This window comes from Clupea harengus, chromosome 2 (assembly GCF_900700415.2).
Source record: "Clupea harengus chromosome 2, Ch_v2.0.2, whole genome shotgun sequence".
Lineage (NCBI taxonomy): Eukaryota > Metazoa > Chordata > Actinopteri > Clupeiformes > Clupeidae > Clupea > Clupea harengus.
The window spans coordinates 3,858,986-3,871,784 of NC_045153.1; the positions used below are offsets into that span (position 1 = coordinate 3,858,986).

Here is a 12,799-nt window from a genome sequence, read left to right on the forward strand (position 1 = left end):
TACTAGATGCTCTTAATGTGTTTATCTGAACAGGTTCATTCTCTCTTTACTAGATGCTCTTAATGTTTTTATCTGAGCAGGTTCATTCTCTCTCCTTTACTAGATGCTCTTAATGTGTTTATCTGAACAGGTTCATTCTCTGTCTTTTACTAGATGCTCTTAATGTGTTTATCTGAACAGGTTCATTCTCTGTCTTTTACTAGATGCTCTTAATGTGTTTATCTGAACAGGTTCATTCTCTGTCTTTTACTAGATGCTCTTAATGTGTTTATCTGAACAGGTTCATTCTCTGTCCTTCACTAGATGCTCTTAATGTGTTTATCTGAACAGGTTCATTCTCTGTCCTTTACTAGATACTCTTAATGTGTTTATCTGAACAGGTTCATTCTCTCTTTACTAGATACTCTTAATGTGTTTATCTGAACCTCATGAGTTTGGGCAAAGCTGGTGAAACAGCCTTCAAAGAGGAGAGAGTCTCAAGACAAAATGGCTTCTGAACTTAAAGAGGATCTGGCCTGTTCTGTGTACTGTGAACTCACAAAAACATGACAAAAACATTTCTCAAAATAGTTATATAGATACATATAGTGTCTACTCATTTTATTGACAAAAGGTCTGAGGTAGATTTTAGGTGTATAAAAAAGTCAATAATAAAATGTATGACTCTCTGCTGTCTAGAGGACTTCTGCACACACAGAGGGAGAGAGGGGGCGGGGTTGAGCAGAGAGTGTGAGAGAAGATGGGAGGAGCCAACACTGACAGCTTTAGAGAGGAAACAGGTTATGAGGAAGTGAAGCTCAGTGCCAGACGGCAGCGTTGTTCCACGTCACACCTCTACAAATGTTCTAGCAGGTGAGAATAACATTTAAAAACACTCAAACTGGACATAGTTGTTTTCATAAAGACGTTGGAGAGGTGGCTATGCTTGCCTACATCGGTTAAAACAACAAGAGGACTCAGAAACTGACTGGATTGTTCAAACTCCTGAAAGTGAAAGTAAAGTTTGGGTGGAAAAAACGAGAGGGAGAATTAAAACGAATTTATATTTACTCTTGGAAAATGGCTTCGAAGTTAGAGGAGGATTTATCCTGTCCTGTGTGCACTGACATCTTCAAGGACCCAGTTGTTCTGTCATGTAGTCACAGCTTCTGTAAAGCCTGTCTGCAGCAGTACTGGGAAACCAAAGGATTCAGGGAATGTCCAGTCTGCAGGAAGAGGTCATCGAGGAAGTTGCCACCAACCAACCGTGCATTAAAAAACCTGTGTGAGACATTTTTACAGGAGAGAGGTCAGAGAGGAGCACTCTGTAGTCTCCATGGTGACAAACTCAAGCTGTTTTGTCATGATGATCAGCAGCTTGTGTGTTACTCGTGTCGAGACTCAAAACTACATAAGAACCACAACTTCAGTCCCATTGCTGAAGCAGCAGTTGACCACAAGGTAAGTTTGATAACCACAAGATTTTGTATTGGATAATTAACAACAAGCTACAGCCTAATATTTATTCCATCATTATAAACAATGATTTTAATCACAAAATTGAAAATCCCTGTAGTTGCTATTATTACTGTAACTCAACACTAGGTGGCAACACCATCATTTCACTCCTTTGCGCCATCCAAATGTGTTCACAAAACATCCAACAGAAATGTATCCATTTGTTGCTTTAGTGGTGATAACCCATGATCTGCCAAAGTCATATTTAAAAATCTGACTCAGTATTGCTGCAGTCAAGAGTCTCACTGACATGTGAGACTTGATTTATCTTTATTATTTTCACATTCAGAACTTTTCATAAATATGCCAGCAAATGTTGGAATAGTCACCAAGACATCTGAGGGGCGTCACAAATTGCTTTTTATGTAAAAGACTACTGTATTATTCTCTCTCTCTCTCTCTGAGCGCATGCGTGAGTGAGTGTGAGTGAGCGACTGAACGCGTGTGTGAGTCTAATTCTAACTTTTCTACTTTTGTGTGTTGTTTATATGTACTTGTTGTTTAGTGTGCATGCACTTCGTTTTACAATCACTGGGTTTTGGTTTAGTTTGGTGTTGTAAATATCACGGATTGTTTGCCCGTGGAGTCTGCAACCGGCTTTTGCTGGGAGCATGGCCGCCGCGGGAAGCAAGGATTTTGAAAAACTTACTCGGCGGCACGGAGTGAAAGTGGAGTGCAGCGCGAGTGTAGAAGATTGTAGCTTGGCGGTTGGTGAAATTATTGGTCACGATAACGTGAAGTCGGCTTCACGAATGAACAATGCGGTTGTGCTGTTTCTCAGCACAATTGATAAGGCTAATGAGGTAATTGTGCAGGGTATAGTACTCAATGATTCCCTCACGCCAGTCCTCCCACTCAGTACCCCCGCCAAGAAAGTAATCATTTCAAATATACCCCCGTTCATCAAAGATGAGCTTATTGCTAAAGAGTTGCAACGGCATGGCCAGCTGGTTTCACATTTTCGAAAAATCCCTCTGGGATGTAAATCGCCCCTTCTTCGACATCTGGTGTCGTTTAGAAGACAAGTGTACATGGTCCTAAATAGTGGCATGGAGGAGATTGAGCTAACACTGAAGCTAAGGGTGGAAGGGTTCGATTATGTGGTGTATGCAACGTCAGACACTGCGTTGAAATGTTTCAGTTGCGGTGGAGCTGGACACATTGGTCGCTATTGTCCTGGCAAAAATGCCAACACTGAAAAGGAGAAAACTCCAGCTAAAACCAATGTGGCTGAGTCCTCCACAGTCGTTCCCCCAGTCACTGAGGTAGAACCCTCGGTGGATGGGACCGAGGGAAGCGGACTTGAGGGGGAGTTTCTGATTGTGCTTGGCCCCGAAGCCGTGGCGGGTGAGTCGGTGGTGATGGAGCCTGCTGTCGCTGTATTTGTCGCAGAAGAGCTAGCTGCGGCTGGATCATGTGAACCTGGAAATAAGAAGGGGCCTTCAATACAGACACTGACAGTCCCTCAAACATCAGTGGATGTGGTGAAGGCTATCGACATAGACCCAGTTTTCAAAGCCCCGGTGAAGAGAAAAATGGGCCCGGAGATTAACGTGACTAAAATAAAGAAAGATGAACACACAAATGTTAGCGATTGCGAATCCATGGATTAAAACTGGTCCGATTGTTCGCAGGGAGATGTAAAGCTCTCCAGCGAAGATAGGAAATATACTGCAGATAGCATTAATAGTTTCCTACACGTCACGAAGGGGATGCAGAACGTGGAGGTTGAACTGCATGTTCCAGACTGCTTGCAGTTTATTAGCGACGCTGCCTGGTGGATAAGGGAGGGTGTGTTTGAGGATACGGAGGTATTTCGTCTCCGGAAAATAATGAGCAAGTTGAGAAAAAAGTTGCGTGGAAAAATAAAGTCTACTTAGTTTTTTCAGTATGTGTAACACCATCAAGTGTGGCTCTCTACATTTAAATGGTGTTAGCGATTTATTTTGTACGACTTTTTAAACTGAAGAAATTAAATGTTGCTCTGTGCTAAATGATGAATTATTGTTTGCTCCTGTGTTGGAATAATTGAGCATTGTTTCATTTGTGTGATATAATGTACAGTGTATGTGAGGGGCCTGATTGGGGTACCCAATAAAGTTTTTTTTTGTCATGTGGTACCTGTTTTAAGGAATCTGCTGATGTCGAGTCTCACTCGTTTTTTGTTTCTACAAAGCAATGAATGACTTGGATACTTTTTGTTGCACAGTGGTGCTGTGAAAAAGCTGTGTGCTCAGTTGATGATGATGATGATTTTGTTTTTGATGTTTTGTTTCCTTTTGAATAATGTGTAAAACACTGTTTGCAATGCTGTTTACCTTATAAAAAGTTTTTTATAAAATAAAAAAATAAATTCTCTCTCTCTCTCTGAGCGCATGTGCGAGTGAGTGGGCGGTGTACTGCGAGAGGAAGCGTGAGTGATACAGCCGCCTGTGGCTGAGAATTTGTTTCTAACTTTATCTTCTGTGCGTTGCCTTTATTTATTTATTTGTTTGTATATAGTATAATTATTTGTCTAAAAAGTTTGCACTCTGTGATACTTGCGGGGGTGCGCTTCAGCACTTGCTGGGCGACCGCGTGGGTGAGCAATGGAGTTTCTTGAGTGTTTGACAAGATCTCACGCAATTAGAGTGGAATCCCAAGTCGGAGTGGAGGAGTGTAGTTTGGCTGTGGGTGAAATCGTGGGGCATGAGCATGTGCTCTCAGGTTCACGGATGAATAAAGCCATTGTGCTTTTCCTAGTTCTGTTGAAAAAGCCGACCTGGCCATCCAGCATGGAGTTGTAATTAGGGATTCACTAATACCTGTACTTCCCCTTAGTATGCCATTGCGAAAGATACTTCTTTCTAATATCCCCCCCTTCCTCAGTGATGAGCAGATTGATAAGGAATTATCTCGTTTTGGAAAACTGGTGTCCCCGTTAAAAAAGATACCTGTGGGCTGTAAGTCGCCTAAACTGAAACATCTACTGTCTTTCCGTAGGCAGGTCTATATGGTACTCAACGGTAATCGGGGCGAGCTAGATATTAAAATCAGTTTTAATGTTGGTAGTTTCATTTACCTTGTGTATGTTACTTCAAATGTGTCTATTAAGTGCTTCCGATGTGGAAAAGTCGGACACCAGAGGCAGGAATGTATGAACGAGAGGAGTGAGAACGCAGGTCAGGCTGGGCCGCGCGCTGCGCAGGGAGACACGGCGGCAGCAGCAGACTCTGGGGAGCGCACGAGCCAGACTACCACATCAAAGTCTAATACGACTGATTCCCCTGGTTTTTCTCCCACAACCTCCACAACTGATTCACATACTGGTGAAACTCCTGCCACAAAGCCTAACGAGTCTGAGTCCCCTGTTGTCGAGACTCTCATAACTGATGCTAATGTGCCTGCTCCTTTCACAACCGAACCATCGGAGGCGGACCTATCTGCGGCCGAAGTGCCTGCGCCTCCCGCAGAGCTTAGCCCTGAGACGCCCGTTGAAACCGGGTTAAGGGTGGATGGTGCTGGGGTGGAGGAGGCTAACCGGTCAAAGCCTGTTGATAAACTCGAGTCAGCCGAGGCCGTACCTGGATCTTTTTCAGGTGATTCAGACACAGGTCTCTACTCCAAGCCTATGCCTGAAAATACACAGCCTCTGGATGATATGATAAATAAGGCAGTCACTGAAATGGAGACTGAGTTAAAAAAAAAAACATACAAAAGAAAATCGAAGAATAAAGAAAACAATCCAGTTAAAGTTAAAAAGGGAGAAAGTGGCACTGAAGGCGCGTCTGAGGCTGAGGGCTACTCCACTGACTCCAGCTGGTCAGGGTGCTCCCAAACTGACGTGCCTACAGTGGTTTATACAGTGGAAGAACTAATGAACTTTCTCCTGAAAACTAAAGGGCAGAGAGATGTTCGTGTTGTGGATTATTTTCAGGATAAACAGCAGTTTGTTAAGGATGGCACTTTCTGGATGAGAGAGGGCGAAATCCCTAAACCAGAGTGCTATCGGCTTCGACAAAAAGTCGGCGAAATACGGAAAGAGTTGCGTAACGGAAACTTTGCCAGCTGATTGACTTGTGTGGGGAAGATACCCCAGGACTGATGAATATTCTGTGTGCATGTAACTGTTTTCATTTGTGAAATGTTGTTGAAAAAGCTGGAAATGATGATTTAAGTTTTAGTTTTTGATGTATTGTTTCCTTTTGTTTTGAATAATGTGTAAAACGCTGTTTGCAATGCTGTTTGCCCAATAAAGTTGTGTTTAAAAATTCAAAAAATATTCTCTCTCTCTCTCTCTCTCTCTCTTTCAGGAGGAGCTCAATGGCAAAGTGGATCCCTTAAAGGAAAAGCTAAAGGCTTTTGAAAAAGTAAAACTCACCTATGATGAAACAGCAAAACACATTAAGGTGAGAGTCAGGACTGAAGAATGAATAAAATATCTACAGACATTGGAAGAAGCTTTTATGAATTGTGTTAATCAAGAGGAATTCCCTAGTAGACACTTTCTCTGTTATTGACCTTATTCCAGACTCAGGCCCAGCACACAGAGAAGATGATCAAGGAAGAGTTTAAAAAGCTTCACCAGTTTCTACGTGATGAAGAGGCAGCCAGGACAGCTGCACTGAGGGAGGAAGAGGAGCAGAAGAGTCAGATGATGAAGGAGAAGATTGAGAAGATGAGCAGAGATATCTCATCTCTTTCAGACACAATCAGAGCCATAGAAGAGAAGGTTAGAGCTGATGACATCACCTTTCTACAAGTAAGAACCATCTACCGTCCTTATCATAGTGTGTGTCTGTGTCTGTGTCTGTGTGTGTGTGTGTGTGTCTGTGTCTGTCTGTGTGTGTGTGTGTGTGTGTTTGTGTGTCTGTGTCTGTGTCTGTGTGTGTGTTTGTCTGTGTGTGTGTGTGTGTGTGTCTGTGTGTGTGTTTGTCTGTGTGTGTGTGTGTGTGTGTGTGTGTGTGTGTCTGTGTCTGTGTCTGTGTGTGTGTTTGTGTGTCTGTGTCTGTGTCTGTGTGTGTGTGTGTGTGTTTGTCTGTGTGTGTGTGTGTGTCTGTGTGTGTGTTTGTCTGTGTGTGTGTGTGTGTGTGTGTGTGTTTGTCTGTGTGTTTGTCTGTGTGTGTGTGTGTGTGTGTGTTTGTCTGTGTGTGTGTGTGTGTGTGTGTGTGTGTGTGTGTGTGTGTGTGTGTGTGTGTGTGTGTGTGTGTGTGTGTGTGTTTATATAAAAAGAAAAATACCCTCCAGTCTCTCCAAAAGCACATTGGCGATTGAGGTCGATGTTGAATCCGTGATGCGAAGAAACTCATAAAATCAATCCTGCACTGCATGGTTGCAGTCGATAAACCTGAGCACAAACACCAGCTTGAATGGCTACAGAGTTCTTCGACTTCACCTCCTCCAAAATGCGTTCCCTCACGACTGCTAGCATACACTCCAGTAGCTCGTTTTGAACAGTCTTTGATGTGCCCTTGAAAACTGTAGCATTTTTAAGATGCTCATTGAATACTTCGTCCAACTGTACCACAAAGTCGACCAATCCAATATAAATACCAGGGTTGGTGGAGCCCTCTGTTTCATCCTTGCCTCACAGGGCTAACTAAAAAACACCACAACATCACACACACTGGATGAGCCGGTTTAGGATGTGCTGGTTATTACTCACCTCATCGTTGTGGCAGCGCACTGCTAGCCTGTATCCCTCATCCAGTTGAGTGGCAATGTTCACCCTCCCAAAAGCAGAGAACTTCAGACAGCTGTCCATGTGGAGCTCCGACTGCTCATGTTTCTGCACCTTTTCAGACAGATGGTGCATGTCTGTAACTCCAGTAGTTGTAGACAGATGGTGCATGTCTGTAACTCCAGTAGTTGACAGATGGTGCATGTCTGTAACTCCAGTAGTTGACAGATGGTGCATGTCTGTAACTCCAGTAGTTGTAGACAGATGGTGCATGTCTGTAACTCCAGTAGTTGTAGACAGATGGTGCATGTCTGTAACTCCAGTAGTAGTTGACAGATGGTGCATGTCCGTAACTCCAGTAGTTGTAGACAGATGGTGCATGTCTGTAACTCCAGTAGTTGACAGATGGTGCATGTCTGTAACTCCAGTAGTTGTAGACAGATGGTGCATGTCTGTAACTCCAGTAGTTGTAGACAGATGGTGCATGTCTGTAACTCCAGTAGTTGACAGATGGTGCATGTCTGTAACTCCAGTAGTTGTAGACAGATGGTGCATGTCTGTAACTCCAGTAGTAGACAGATGGTGCATGTCTGTAACTCCAGTAGATGACAGATGGTGCATGTCTGTAACTCCAGTAGTAGATGACAGATGGTGCATGTCTGTAACTCCAGTAGTAGACAGATGGTGCATGTCTGTAACTCCAGTAGTAGTAGCAGATGGTGCATGTCTGTAACTCCAGTAGTAGTTGACAGATGGTGCATGTCTGTAACTCCAGTAGTTGACAGATGGTGCATGTCTGTAACTCCAGTAGATGACAGATGGTGCATGTCTGTAACTCCAGTAGATGACAGATGGTGCATGTCTGTAACTCCAGTAGTTGACAGATGGTGCATGTCTGTAACTCCAGTAGTAGATGACAGATGGTGCATGTCTGTAACTCCAGTAGAAGACAGATGGTGCATGTCTGTAACTCCAGTAGATGACAGATGGTGCATGTCTGTAACTCCAGTAGTTGACAGATGGTGCATGTCTGTAACTCCAGTAGTTGACAGATGGTGCATGTCTGTAACTCCAGTAGTAGATGACAGATGGTGCATGTCTGTAACTCCAGTAGATGACAGATGGTGCATGTCTGTAACTCCAGTAGTTGACAGATGGTGCATGTCTGTAACTCCAGTAGTAGATGACAGATGGTGCATGTCTGTAACTCCAGTAGTTGACAGATGGTGCATGTCTGTAACTCCAGTAGTAGATGACAGATGGTGCATGTCTGTAACTCCAGTAGTTGTAGACAGATGGTGCATGTCTGTAACTCCAGTAGTAGACAGATGGTGCATGTCTGTAACTCCAGTAGATGACAGATGGTGCATGTCTGTAACTCCAGTAGTTGTTGACAGATGGTGCATGTCTGTAACTCCAGTAGTTGTTGACAGATGGTGCATGTCTGTAACTCCAGTAGTTGTAGACAGATGGTGCATGTCTGTAACTCCAGTAGTAGTTGACAGATGGTGCATGTCTGTAACTCCAGTAGATGACAGATGGTGCATGTCTGTAACTCCAGTAGTAGATGACAGATGGTACATGTCTGTAACTCCAGTAGTAGTTGACAGATGGTGCATGTCTGTAACTCCAGTAGTTGACAGATGGTGCATGTCTGTAACTCCAGTAGTAGATGACAGATGGTGCATGTCTGTAACTCCAGTAGTTGACAGATGGTGCATGTCTGTAACTCCAGTAGTAGTTGACAGATGGTGCATGTCTGTAACTCCAGTAGTTGACAGATGGTGCATGTCTGTAACTCCAGTAGTAGTTGACAGATGGTGCATGTCTGTAACTCCAGTAGATGACAGATGGTGCATGTCTGTAACTCCAGTAGTTGACAGATGGTGCATGTCTGTAACTCCAGTAGTAGTAGCAGATGGTGCATGTCTGTAACTCCAGTAGTTGATGACAGATGGTGCATGTCTGTAACTTCAGTAGTTGTCCATGCAGTGCTGTCTGCTGTGCCGCCTTCGGGATGGAAAAGTAAGCAGGGTTAGAAAAAGACAGCATTAGCCACTTCACATTCTTCGTGCCACGATTTTCTTTCATACTAATTCTTGGAAAATCCTCAGGTGTAGGATTTTCCCCCCTTTATAGAAACCTGTTGAATGGATACATTTGGTCTAAGAGGTCCTAATTGTTTTGTTGCCAATTTATCTTGATTAGTACGCCGACTAAAAGGAGTTTCTTTCAAAAAGAGAATTGAGTTGTTGCACTGAACGCTAGCCATCTGGACACAATGTGACTTGATCGAAGCCTCCCCCACGATGAAAGCACATTAGTGCTAACCCTCCCGGAACCCATAGAGATTGCACTGAAAGCCCTGTTATGTGAAAACTTTCCATGAGAGTCTATGAGAGACGGCTGGGGTGATTTTCAACCTGACTGAAATCTAGAAGACTCATAACCAGTGTCTCTCTTTTTCCCGTTTGGCAGTGCATCGCCCAAATCACCCTTATGGACAAACCGCCCATGCCGCCCACACCATTCACACACACACACACACACACACACACACACACACACACACACACACACACACACACACACGTACTTATGTTTGTGTTTGTCTGTGTCAGTCTGTGTGTGAGTGTGTCTGTCTGTCTGCCTGTCTGTCTGCCTGTCTGTGTGTGTGTGTGTGTGTGTGTGTGTGTGTGTGTGTGTATGTGTGTATGTGTGTGTGTGTATCATTCATATACAGCCATATGAAAATGTGTGTATCTGTGTCTTCCAATGTCTGTGTAAAATGTAAAATGGTCATTGACAAAAGAAACAGGATGAATGAGGGACAGGGGCAACTGGGAAAAAACTCTGATGATGTACATGATGATGACATGTATCAGGTGCTGACGGTAAGAGTGTTTGTGTGTGTGTGTGTGTGTGTGTGTGTGTGTGTGTGTGTGTGTGTGTGTGTTTGGGGGGGGGGGTGTCGGTGTGTCAGCTTACAGGGAAGTAGAGAGAGCATGAGTAAATAAAGGTTTATTATGAGACATTTTCATACCAATCATGTTAAAATAAATGTTTTCCTTCATCACTTCACAGAACTACAAGAACACAGTGGAGAGGTGAGTGATCTGCCTCCTGTCTCTCTCTTCTCTGTGGTTCTGAACCCAAACCCACAGCAGCACTGACTCCTGAATGTTATTCCAGAGCCCAGTGCACACCGCAGGATCCAGAGAGGGTTTCAGGAGCTCTGATCAATGTGGCAAAACACCTGGGCAACCTGAAGTTCAGAGTCTGGGAGAAGATGCAGGAGATTGTTCAATACAGTGAGTGTATACATCCATTTCAAACACAAAACACTCACACACACACACACACACACACACACACACACGCATAGAGACAGACGGACGGATGGACGGGTAGACACAACTTTATTTATAGAGCACATTTCATACACAGAGACAATGCAATGTGCTTTGCATAAATAAGAGCAAAAACAACCGCCAAAAGACATATATCAAACACACACACACACACACACACACACACCCACACACACCCCCCCCCACACACACACACACATACATACACACACACAAACACACACACACACACAAACAAACACACATGTATGCACACACACACACACACACACAACTTACACACACACACACACACAAACATACACACAAACACACCTATATGCACACACACACATTCATGCGCAACAGAAACACACACACATCTCCCCTTCTATAGCTCACAGTGTCTCTACTTCTGTTCTCATAAGACCATACCAACACACACACACACACACACACACACACACACACACACACACACACACACACACACACACACACGTATAAACACACACACACATACACACACACACACACACACACGCGTATAAACACACACACACACACACATATACACCTACACACACACACACACACACACACACACACACACACACACACACACACACACACACACACACACACACACACACACATATATACACATGAATATTAGGCTAAAAAATACAACATGAGCCTGATTTACTGTAACATGACGTATAAGCCACGCCCACTTCTGGCCTTCTATCTGAATCCAGACACAAAGACAGATCATGTTGTTGGTTTAACAGATACACATACAGATACAGATTATGACATCTAGTTTGTATATGTGTATGTATCTCTTTTTGTGTGCTCTTTCCACCTAAACCATTTGTGTTTCTCACTCTGCAGCTCCTGTGACTCTGGATCCCAACACTGCAGCCGCACCTCTCATCCTGTCTGAGGATCTGACCAGTGTGAGATATGGTGATGAGATACAGCAGCTTCCTGATAACCCAGAGAGATTTGATGAGTATGCCTGTGTCCTGGGCTCTGAGGGCTTTAACTCAGGGACTTACTGCTGGGATGTGGAGGTTGGAGAGAACACATGGTGGTTTGTGGGTGTGATGACAGAGTCTCTCCAGAGGAAGGGAGACTATACCTCCATGAGTGGACTGTGGTGTGTGTGTCATAACGATGGTGAATATGGAGCACATTCTCCACCACAGCCCCTGACTCTCCTCACAGTGAAGCAGAAACTCCAGAGGATCAGAGTGCAGCTGGACTGGGACAGAGGAAAGCTGTCATTCTCTGACCCTGATAATAACACACATCTACACACTCTCACACACACTTTCACTGAGACAGTGTTTCCATACTTTAATACTGGCATCTTTCCTATGAGGATGTTTCCAGTGAAGACTTCAGTAACAGTATGATCAGCACAGTTATAGCTAATAGTGTCTCTGTCTGGACCAGGACTGATCTGTAGTAGGAGATGAATCAGGGAGGGAAAGGTCACTTGTATACACATGTATAAATTCATTTCTGATGAAGAAGTATGGAACAATATAATCATTTAACGCACAAAATGCGTAAATGTTCTTCCAAAGTCATTACATATGTATATGTATATTTTATATATACAGATGTAATTATATTCATATACTGTAATTCAATGTTATTTTCTTTGTTATGTGTTTCTAATAATAAAGTGTGATTGGTTACCATGGGAACACACAGTGGCAGAGATGAATGTAGTGTATGTGATCAAAGGTCAAAGTCAACATCAATTAAGCAGGAAACATTTGTGTGGTTGACCTCCACATGTCCATCTCATTGTACTTCACCTGTCTGCCTGCCAGTGACTAAGAAGACCAAAGACACCAGTTTAGAGCTGAGACCCATCAGTGTCTAATTATATATTAATGTTATAAGACATTTCTCCGCCAAATGCTTTTTGCTTCTTTTTTAGATAGATGGTGATTCTCACTCAAATGTTTCCTTTGTGTTTCACTCTTTGATGATATTTTATCATTGCTAAGAATAATTATTGATGGCAATTCCTTATTATTTTGTAATTTGCTTTGGACAAAATACAATTAAATTCAATTTTATTTATATAGCGTATAACAATACAATTGTCTCTAGGCGCTTTACAGAGCCCAGAGCCTGAAACCCCCTTAGTGCAAGCACAATGGCAACACGGGCAAGAAAAAACTCCCTGTTAGTCAGGAAGGAACCTTAAGCAGAACCACAGCACATAAGGGGTGACCCATCTGCTTGAGGTCAGCCCGGTGGAGATAGGAAG

General features: G+C 43.4%; 1 protein-coding gene across 1 annotated transcript; it reads left to right on the forward strand.

The window, feature by feature from the left end:
* Nucleotides 1-927: 927 nt before the first annotated feature.
* LOC122133400 (zinc-binding protein A33-like) lies at nt 928-11,985 on the forward strand. The gene is made up of 6 exons (XM_042709541.1): nt 928-1,440; nt 5,790-5,885; nt 6,008-6,238; nt 9,277-9,301; nt 10,351-10,467; nt 11,401-11,985. The coding sequence occupies exons 1-6, from the start codon at nt 1,060-1,062 to the stop codon at nt 11,925-11,927; spliced, it is 1,377 nt and encodes a 458-aa protein (XP_042565475.1). The 5' UTR covers nt 928-1,059; the 3' UTR covers nt 11,928-11,985.
* The last annotated feature ends 814 nt before the right edge of the window (nt 11,986-12,799 follow it).

What these genes read in the sequence shown, in the direction of transcription:
- LOC122133400 (XM_042709541.1), top strand. Translation starts at nt 1,060, where the DNA reads ATGGCTTCGAAGTTAGAGGAGGATTTATCCTGTCCTGTGTGCACTGAC. An exon ending in AAGCAGCAGTTGACCACAAG is followed by an intron (nt 1,441 to 5,789) that starts GTAAGTTTGATA and finishes TCTCTCTTTCAG; the next exon opens with GAGGAGCTCAATGGCAAAGT. An exon ending in AAACAGCAAAACACATTAAG is followed by an intron (nt 5,886 to 6,007) that starts GTGAGAGTCAGG and finishes ACCTTATTCCAG; the next exon opens with ACTCAGGCCCAGCACACAGA.